Genomic DNA, 11234 nt, shown 5'->3' on the forward strand with positions numbered 1-11234 from the left:
AGCTTAGTTAGCAAAGCCATGGCCTTATCAAACCATTTGAAAAAATTCATGGTTTCAAATACAAAATTTTTTAATAATTTGATGTGATAGTGTGATAGAACCACTATTAACAAACTATTAGGAAAATTAATATTTTAAAAAAAACTAACCAGTTGGATGTTTCTCCACATTAATAAGGCCCGGAGCAATTACTTTCCATTCACTTGGCACAGGAATAGCCCATAAACCTCTTGCACTGACACTGATTTTTGTTGCACTTATAACTTAATTATCAGGAATTAGGCAAAAGTCATCTCCTCTCATTGAACAAATATTAGGTTTAAACTTATTTAAATCCTGTTTGCCTAATCCAGAGGTTTCCCTCAAGCAAAGAATTTCAATAGAGATTTAAAATCACTCTCATTTGTTCAAGTGAAGTTTACAAAAGCTCTCCAGGACCTAAGCTTTACTTTACAAACATTGCAGACAAGCATTTGAATGCACTTGGTGCTTTTCACATGTCATTCAATTTAGAGGACTTAATGATAGTTGTTTGCAAAGTGGAAGGTGAAACTTGCATCCTTTTTTAAGGTAGCAAATATATTAGTAAAGATAAAAGCCAGTTAGTTTATAGAACCAGATGCTCCCATCTCTGCTCAGGTTAGCATCCACCCAACTCCAAATGTTTACATTTATCTGTCCAGCAACTACAAACTTGAGAGGTGAACACATCCACTATTAACTACCTTCAACTAGTTATGCAGAGTTTAAAAACAGGCAAATAAGTAACGGTAATAATCAGACCTATGTGACTACACCATTGTGTGCTATGGCAGCTGCAAGGCATCGTACCGCAAGACCCTATGGGAAATGGTAAAAACTGCTGAGAGGATCACTGGGGTCTCCCTCCCTACTGTTTGTGATATTTACTGGCAGTATTGTATATGAAGGACCCGAGACCCACAGCTTCTTCCCCCAGGCTGTGAAGCTAATGAATATCCTGTCACCACCAAGGTCTCCTCACTTGGACAGCAAGCTATTGTTTACCTGTGCTGTACATTTCACATACATAGAACTATATTAACTTTTTTTATTTTATGTGCTGTGTGATAGTTGTATGGTGATCCAGAGGAACATTGCTTCATTTGGTTGTATATATGTAGTCAGATGATAAACATAATATCAAAGAATAAAAACACCATTGGAGAGCATTAATAAAAAGTTTTATTTTATAAGCGTTTCAAAAGGTCAAACAAAAGAAGCTGCAACCTCTGGCAATTACAGAGTGGCAATTTCTAACACAATGTTGGATGCACCAAGAATGTTACAATAACTCAATAGCAGATTAATGCCCCCTCCCCCAGACCAAGTTGGTGCGTGAAACCAACATGAAATTGCTCACCATGCCAATTCATATCCCCTCACTGTACCAGCCATGGTAAGTGTCAAACAAAACACCACTAAGAACAGAGACAATGGGCCACCCAAAGACACTTTCGTAGTGTGTTAACTATACAAAACAAAAATAAACTGTACAGTTTAAAATCAAATTCTCATATACATAGCCTTATATATTTTTAAAAAGAAGCAGTGTACAGGGCAGGGGTAAATGCTCTATAGCTAAGTGTTGCTGGAAGCAAAATTAATTCAATCATCATCATCCTCATCATCTTCCTCTTCCTCTTCATCTTCCTCATCATCATCTTCATCCTCATCATCATCTTCCTCCTCTACTACCTTCTTTTTCTTTTCAACTTTGGTAGCTGGAGTCTTTTTAGTAGTATCGGTCTTTGCTTTAGCACGATATGCTGCAAGATCCTACAAAACAAAATGAAAAATATTTTAGCCTTGAGTAAGTTTGTTCGTGATTGGGCTAGTTTAACTGAACCAGAATATTTAATAGGCCCCTAATATTAGCTGAAGGTCAGTACTAGAATCTTTTTAATTTTAGTACTAAAATTAAAATCCAGCATCTCATACCCACATAAATATGACAATACTATGTTTACCAATAACACCAAGTTTCATTAATCTTGACTTTCAACACAAGTGATTTTTAAGTTAGCATCACTTCCAATGTTAAGAATCATCAGCCAAATCCTAAAATACTCAATAGTGTTAGTACAAAAAAAGTTATCTGCACACTCAGTGGCCACTTTGTTAGCTATAGGGATGGAAGCTAGTGTAGTCTTCTACACTGGCTGTTGCCCACCCATTTAAAGGTTTAACATGTTGTGCATTCCACTCTTCTGCACACCACTTGTTGTAATGTGTTATTTGAGTTTGTTGCCTTCCTGTCAGCTTGAACCTGCCTGACAATTCTTCTCTGACCTTTCTCATTAACACCCACAGAACTGCTACTCACTGGAATTTTTGTTCTTTGCCCAATTCTCTGTAAACTCTAGAGACTGGAGTGTGTGAAAATCCCAAGAGATCAGCAGTTTGAGATACTCAAACCACCCCATCTGGCACCAATAATAATTCCACAAAGTCACTCAGGTCATATTTCTTTCCCATTCTGATGTTTAGTCTGAACAACTGATTCTCTTGATCATGTCTGCATCAAGTTGTTGCCATACCATTGGCTGATTAAATACTTGCATTCACGAGGTGTATAGGTGTACCTAATAATGTACAGTGGAGGCATTATGGATCTTAAGTTACATTAATTATCCATTTACAAGCTGTGGAAGTACAAAAAAATCCTACTAAAGCTGATAACTTTTAGTCAAATATTACCTGTTCATATCTTTCCTTGAGCTTAGCTGCCCTCTTCTCATATGGAATCTTATCACTTGCAGAAGTTGCATTCCAAAGCTCTCCCAGTTTCCTGGCTGTTTCTCCAATTGATAAACCAGGATTTTCCTCTTTAATTTTAGGACGCCAGTCAGAGCAGAACACAAAGAAAGCAGATCTGAAATGAATTGTAATCAATTAAAACTGGAAGTGAACCTGCATGAAGTAGAAACCCTTAACCATACCCTTTGCACCTAAAAGATGACTATTTGGACAGCTTTGCCAACATCCCTCCACAAGTTCAACCCAAATCTTGCAGTTTAACCCATCTCCTTTGAGATATACACTCTCCCCCCCCCCCCCCCCACAAAATCTACCAATGGTTCCATTTTTGCCATTTCCAAGTTGCAATTTTCCTTCATAAGCATCCAGTCTAAATTACTCCAGTATTGGTAGCCTTCATCTCCATAATCTGTTGACAAGGCCCCCTTCCCCCAAAGCTCTAGGAATCCCTTTCCTAAACCCCTCTGCCTCTTCAGATACTTCTACTACAACTTATTGTCTCCATACATAGGAGAATGTTAAATGAAGCTACAGTATTAAAAAAAGATGCTGAATACAAGTTTAAGTCAAAGTTTGGGTTAAAAGCAGGAACGGACAAATGTACCTTGTGTAACCCACTCACAAATGGCCAAGTGGCTTCCCTTGTTCCTACACAGGAGTTATTGCAATATCATATCCATAGAAAGCATCTTATCTGGCAACTGCTATACTACAAGAAACTGCAAAGTTGTGGACACAGCTCAACAAATCACAGCTTCCCTTCCATGGAAACTCTTCACTTTTTGCTGCCTTGGAAAAGAGCCAACATAATGGTCTTATAATAAGAATCTACTCTATAAATTCACCCTCCTCCCCTCTCCCATCAGCTAAAATGCCTGAAAGGACATAGCATTAGGCTCAATGACAGTTCTATTCCACGGTGACAAGACTATTGAACAATTCTCTAGTATGAAAGGTGGATTCTTGTTCTCACAATCTACATTATGATCTTGCACCTTACTATTTACCTGGACTACACTCTGTAAGTGTAACAGAGATATATTCCGCATCTTATTATTTTACTTTATACTAACTCAAATGCACGGTTTTAGTTAATTGTTCTGTATGGACAATATGCATTGTTCACTGCCCAGGTGACAATAGTAAACCAATTTAATTTACCAAGTTAATGCCCATATTAAGAGTATCATTACGATAAACACAATTTGGAAGATTCAAGCACTGCATTAGAAATGTTATACTGGGAACAATTTTGAGGTATTTTAGCAATATCTACAATGTATTTTTAGATATAAACTTACGGAGGCCTCTTTGGTGCATTAGGGTCCTTCTTTCTCTTTGCTTTTTTGCCACCTGTTGGTGGCACATAATTTTTCATTTCCTTCTCCCAACGAAGTTTGTCTTCTTTTGCCTTTTCTTCAAATTTTGTTTTCTCTTTGCCGGTCATTGACTAAAAATCAATCCAAAAATAAAATCCAAAAATAATGCCAAAAATATTTAGTTCACTAGATTTATGACTGGCCTAATAAAAAGTAGTCTGTGTACAACTGGTTCACTTTGTTTGTGCATTAATATATTTTTGTATTCTACACCCTAATCAAAGGTTTGGTAACATTCCAAGTAATTCTTTCCAATGCCAAAGCTTTATCCTATTTCAAGAGTGCAGAGATGTCATGGTGGACATATTTCCAGACAATTAACCTGATATCAGGGTATAAAGTTGGCACAAGTCAAATTTCCTTACAATTCTTAACTGTGTACTCAAATATGAAGATAACTCACAAGATTGTTGGAAAACAAAATTTAAATGCCAATCTACAGAAGGTGATAGATAGGCACTCATTTAAAGATTAGACAAACTAGCAGGCTTTAAGAAAAGCCTTAGGAATGGTAAGAGAAAGTGGAAAAAAATACAAGAGGCATTTATGAAGGAAATTCTAGAGCTTAGAGCTCTGTCAATGGAAGGATTAGTTAACAATAAAACAATATTCAGGGATTTTTAACTGGTCATATTTGGAAAAACGCAACAGTCTCTGTGATATCTACAAAAATTGATGCTTTGCTTAAGACAGGTACAATGAGTCAATGAAAAGTGCAATGCTGTGCAGGCAAAAATATTGTAGAGACCATAAGATGGCAGCCATATGTGCATTAGAAAGTAAAGGGTAGAGATGATAAAATCATGGAGCAAACTTTTCAGTGAGATGTCAGCAGAGTGGTTACTGTAATGGTACAAATATGACCTGAAGCTCATCTCAGAATGAAAAAAAAATCACATTTCTTCCAGTCTATTTCAATTTCAGAGATGGGGTTGGTGGGTAGGGAATAGAATGTAGTTAATCCAAGATTATTGTTTTGCCTCACCAAAATGTAATAGGTGGTCTTCTTTACCACTGTATGTAAAACATGCTGCTGTTTAGAAAGTGATTAATTGATGACACTGAGGTAGTCGTAGGTATTGTCAGCATATGTGGAGAAATTAACATTCTTGTTTAAACGATGACACCAAGGAACAACAGTTAGGAAGTGGCCTGGGAGGTACGTGTGTACCTATATATAAATATAGCAGACGGGGGGGGGGGGGGGGGGGGGGAAAGAACTAAAGTAATGGGACAGTTTCAGTAAAGGAAGCTAATGCAGGTAATTCACTGGCCATGACTAGATAGGTCATGGTCAACCACAAACTAGGTGAGGAGGATGATGAGCAATTATTTTTTATGACAATCACAAAACGTCGTTACTGCTCTTAAAAGTCAACTGAGTGAAACTTACTGATGAATTATGACACAAGGTCCCAACACCTAAGATATCCCCAATGGCCTGGGTTTATTTCCTTCATGTCCATCCAATTTTCCTTTAAAAATCACTGATTCACATTCATTTACAGTACCCTCAGGGTAGTAAGTTACAAATTATTACCACAGCATACCCCATATCTTTTCATACCTGGCCCTTGTGCATCTGCCAAAAGAGTTGGGAACATAAAGCAGTCTATTATCTTGTATTCAAGGTTAAGCAAAGCATCCACTCCAGGAATGGCTAGCCTTAGTAATGCACAACATTAATTTTCATGTAATCCATTACCTCTACTATCTCCACTTCTGCCAATATCTTGTCAGTATCTTCTTGTGCAGAAAAACTCAAAGTACTTATCGTGTGTTCTAGTCTTACCCTGTGCCTATGCACATTCATTCCCAAAAAGGCTCCACCCCATCCCTTATCATGTTTACACGCCAGTCAAAAGATTTTTCTTATTTCCTTCTATGTGAATTGACATTCTATTCTCAAACTTTCTCATTACTTGCAATTTGAGTGTTAGAACAGGAACCTGAGAAGATTCATCCATTCAACTAGATGAGGAAAAATTAATTAAATGCTGTCAGTTTCAATGATGAAGTAGTCCTCATGCTCATAACACTTCATAGAACAGAGCAGAAAGCTTGGGAGAAGAATCCAAATAGAGAAATTCAATTAGACTTTGTTTTTGCGATCCAGGATACCCATGACATAGTTAATGGGGTTGGGTTTACACTAAAACTCAATTAGGTAGTAAATGTTTTTTTTAAATTCCATTTAACTTTGGGTCTCTCTGAGTAAAAGGCTGTATAACAATTTTAATGAAGATTAGGGAATTAAAAATGGAAGCAAATATATTGTTAACTAGTTCGATAACTGCAGAAATGCAACTATATATCACTTTCAGAAATCTCAGCTGTCTGTCGGTTTGGCTTTAACTCATGATGTGGAAAATAAAAAAGCAGCATCTATAAAGGATGTAATATCAATGTGCAAAACTATAACCAAACATCCCAAGCACATCTACAAAATGTTGTAGGAGCTCAGAAGAACAAGCAAGGTTTGCAGCAGAGACCCTTCATCTGTGTCTTGGCCCAAAATACGAACTGTTCATTTTCCTCCATAGATGCCACCTGACCTGAGCTCCTCCAGCATTCTGTGTGGGTTGCCCTAGACTTCCAGCATCTGCAGCAGCTTGTGATCCCAAGAACACCATTTAACTTAATTGCCCAAATTAGAAAGGAATTTTTCAGCACCAGAGGCATTGTAGATAAGGACAATCACAGAACTGATCTGTACTGTAAATGATACTATAAAAAAGGTGATTTTTTTGTATTGTAGGATTTTTGACAATGTCCTATTTAAATGTTCATTCAGAGCATTTTATTAAAATTTAAACTTTAAAATTACAAGAAAATGCAACTTTAAAAAAATCAATAACAGGCAAACTCTGGATTATGAAAACCCATTTTGTACTTGCATGTGAAAACCTTGAATTCTTTTACATATACTGATGTTGTGGGGGGGCGTTGTTTCTGACAGGTCCATATTACATAGTGATCTGTTTTCAATCATACCATTTTTGCTTCAGTTTTAATATACATATTGAGGGGCAGAAGGTAAATATAAAATTTGGCAACTAGATTTGCCACCAAGTTACAGAACGCAAACTCCCACCTTCCACCTTTCTGCACACTTCTTTGAAAATTCAGAAAAGTTGACAGTGGCATCAGGATGCTTTTTCTTGTGCTCCTCACGGCAAGTTTGGACAAAGAAGGCATACGAGGACATTTTGCCTCGAGGTCTTTTAGGATCACCTCCCCTTACCATTTTGGCCCTTTCCTGAAAGGAAAAATCGTAGACAATTAATTGAATCCTGTACAATTCATAACATTCCATGTACTCATGTGGTGCATGAAATCGAGACACATTGCTCTTTTTCAGATACTTCCAAGATCCAACGAAATTTCGATGAACATGCAGTGTGGTGTACGTTAAATGGTGTAAAAACAAGTTTTGTGGAGACTAATACTGTATTACTGTTGATATTCCATTTGCGTTCGCATCACATTCTTCTGAGGCAGTACAGGTTTAAGCTACCTGTGCCTTTGTCGGTATCTATCACGAGAACTATTTATCAATACATCCTTACAGTTCTCAAAAAAAACACACACAAAAAAAAAGAACGAGTGCAAATTGCTATCCCGTTTACATTAAGTGTACGAAAACAACCGCGCCCCTGCATTTTAACATGGGACTACGAGGTGGGAAGAGACGATGAACGGTGCACAAATTCAACGGGCAAAATAAATTGCACTCCCGGCTATGTCATTTTCCACAAATCTGCTCTAAATGTTAATTCCATCCTTCGCGCCATTTTAAAATCAGTGGGAAAAAACATCTAATTTCTTTACCCGTGATAAAAAATGTTTCCGCGATTTAACAACCCCGCCTAACTCTTCCCGCAGTTATACTGCAAAAGTTTAAATTAGAATCGAAAAATACACTTCGAAATCTTAGCTTTCATGGTCACTTCCCGCCACATTGTTTTCCATTCTTGGATAAAGAATATAAAATAACGTCCATTAAAAATTTAAATCTCTAATCCAAATCCCTAAAAATAATAAAAAGTTAATATGCCGAACGCGTTGGTTCTGTTTAAAAATCATGGGGCTAAAGCGGAGGCACTTCACTAGAGTCTGGAGCAATGGCTGAGAACAAAAAAAAATGAGGTCAAACAACAACGACAATATTTCTTCTTCCATGTTGAAAAATCCTTCTTCATGAGAGAAAGTCCCCTTCAAATGTCACCAACCACCGTCTTCAGACGGTTTGCTAACGCCAAACGCCCGTTTTCCACGTTTTTCTCGCCTGTGGTCTTTGCGCTTGGCGGTATATAGTTATAGTGTGGGGTTTGTACATATAGTTTAGTAATACAGCCGCGAATGGCCGCTTGACTCTAACATTGAGAGTACATGGCTCCATCTTGATAGCAGCGTCAGTGCGAGAGCAGAACAGCCCGGCTCACCTTACAACCCGCATTTCTCCCCTTTAACCGCCTGCAAGCCCGACAAAAAGCGTATCGTTAGATAGCCCAGAGCCCCTGCTACCCGACCTCGCCCCGAAAACCCACTGTGAACGGCGCTTTACAGCGCCTGACACGGTTTGGAAAAGTTGAACTCAACTCGCTCTCGACGCGCTGCTATTTAATAATGGCTTTTCCTCAGCCGCCGTCAGCCATATTAAACAGCGCGGCTGAGGGAGATTTTTTAACTTTAATTCTAACACCCTACTAACGCACAGTTTTAAAATAAAACTAAAGAGTAAGACATGCCCGTTTAGAAAATGCTGAATTTTGGCCCTCTCGGAGCCTAAAAGCGAGGCGCTGTTGTAGAGTCTTTCCTTGCACTTGGTCCGCACGCTAACAATCAGCCTCACTCCGTCTCTCGCTGTAATGGCTGGGAAGGCGCTTGCTGCCTGCGCACTATCACTAGCCACTGCCGCGCTGCCATTGGCCGCGGCCGAGCCATTGCGCTCTCTGATTGGTCAGCGCCCCGCCATTGTTCTGACTACAGCTGTTCTTCGATTGGCCGCCGGGGGGAAAATGACAGCTGAAGGCGAAACAGCGCGCAAATACAAATCCAAAGAGACTGCAAAGATAGGTACAGAGCAGTCGGAGAACATAGCCACATAGTCTCTATGCAGCCTTGGTATATATATGTAAACTGCACTCCACTGGCTTTACCCCAGCTGGTACGCACTCCTCGATGTTTGGCTTGGTACGGTGGTCTCATATCGTTAATGACACTCCTTTCATTTAAGGTTAAGAGTTGTATGTGACAGAATGCAAAACTGTACAAAAATAAATGTGAATATTCAGCGCGAGAGGCAATGTTGACTTTTTAAAATTAAAGTCCAACGATCTGAAATGTTAATTGAATTACTCTTTCTGAAGATACATCTTCAGCACTTTTTGGATGAGGTCAGCTTTCTAGCACCCTTAGTATTTTGCTTTCTGTGAACTGCATTTATGGACAACGAATGCGCCATAATTTAAAAAGTCCTATCGCGCAATATCTAACATATATGAACAGAACATTATTGCTTTGGAAGTAAACTTTTCTGTTAATTTAATGATTAATTCGCAAATTATACGTTTCCACAAATATCAAAGTTTTGAATATCCAGAAAACACCAAATTATATTCTCTTACTCTTAATATCCCTTACTTTGTTCAACATATGAATATAAAACTATATTACAACAAATAAAACTTTAGTTGCTTGGCCATTCTATCGTGTACATCAGATCCTGAAATGTCGTAACAAAACTATGTTCATTGAATACCGAATATCTCCGAATGTAAAAGCAATGAGCGTAAATCAGATAATTCCCAATTTTGAGTAAGGATTACATATTTCTTTTTCGACATCGGGCAAATATTCAATCGGTAGGTTTAACAGCAACCTTCAAGTAGACATATCGTACCGATATAAAACTTATGCTCATAGCTCACAGCAGACTCATACAAGAAAATCTGTGTGTTCCTCTAGATTGCAGCATCTGCAGAATCTCGTGTTTACGATTTGTATTCAGCGTATTTATTTAATTGTGGATCAAGTAATTCAAAAATAAACTAAGAAAATAGTAGAAAGGGACTTCAACGAAAAAGTTAATGATAAAATATAGATTTTGTCCATTCATTTGTCATTACAATTGTATTAAACATTGTTTACGGCACATTCTAGGTGTGTTTTAAACTGCGTCGACAAGATTCTTAGCCATGCATATGAACAGCTTGGCATCTAAACCAGAAAGCCAGAAATTGCCATGTACAGTAAATAATGATCTTAAGAGTTTACTCTATTAACTATTTGCAATGTGTAGTCTGGCCATACTTGTTTTAAATACTTCCTTTCTTTTTCATGCTTTTCTCTTTAATGTCATTTTCCACCTCCTACGAATTTATTATGTGTGTTTCTTCATTTTAAATGTTGTTACAAATCAGCGAGGCTAAGTTAATTTCTTGGTATTAATCAACCCCTCCTCGTTCTCTAATTCTACTTCCTCGGGCGTTCTTAGCGAGACACACACACACACACACACACACACACACACACACACACACACACACACACACACACACACACACACACACACACACACACACACACACACACACACACACACACACACACACACACACACACACACACACACACCCCCCCCCCCCCCATTACTTTCATATCTTATACGAGTGCATTATTAGATCCAAGACATAGAAACCAGAAAAAAATTTGAATTCTCCAAATCGGAATTAACTCCAGTCTCTGCCAGAGAAGTTTTCCATAGATGCTGCCTAACCTGCTGAGTTCCTCCAGTATTTTGTGTGTGTTGTTTAACTGCTAAATACGTGTTTATAACGGGTCTGGGAAATTCACTAGAGAAGCCAAGGACTCGTTAAGACAGAGGAGACCTGAAATGAGTAAAGATTCTTTCTCTGAAGCTTCTACAATTCGGATTGATGAAATTGGAAGAGGTCTTTAAGAGGGGAAAATTCACAACTGACATTGCCTTGATTACTCTCACATGGTCTGGAGTTCAATAGCAGCAAATAAGAAAAATCATAATATGAAGAAGCATGGAATAAGGCCATTAGG

At 38.1% G+C, this 11234-nt stretch overlaps 1 protein-coding gene across 1 annotated transcript; it reads right to left on the reverse strand.

The window, feature by feature from the left end:
- Positions 1-1185: 1185 nt before the first annotated feature.
- LOC140726885 (high mobility group protein B1-like) lies at positions 1186-9054 on the reverse strand. Its single transcript, XM_073043849.1, has 5 exons — positions 8909-9054; positions 7252-7416; positions 4080-4228; positions 2719-2893; positions 1186-1797 (listed from the first exon to the last, which is right to left on the reverse strand). The coding sequence occupies exons 2-5, from the start codon at positions 7402-7404 to the stop codon at positions 1627-1629; spliced, it is 648 nt and encodes a 215-aa protein (XP_072899950.1). The 5' UTR covers positions 7405-7416; positions 8909-9054; the 3' UTR covers positions 1186-1626.
- Between the last annotated feature and the right edge of the window lie 2180 nt (positions 9055-11234).

Source organism: Hemitrygon akajei, chromosome 4 (genome assembly GCF_048418815.1).
Source record: "Hemitrygon akajei chromosome 4, sHemAka1.3, whole genome shotgun sequence".
NCBI lineage: Eukaryota > Metazoa > Chordata > Chondrichthyes > Myliobatiformes > Dasyatidae > Hemitrygon > Hemitrygon akajei.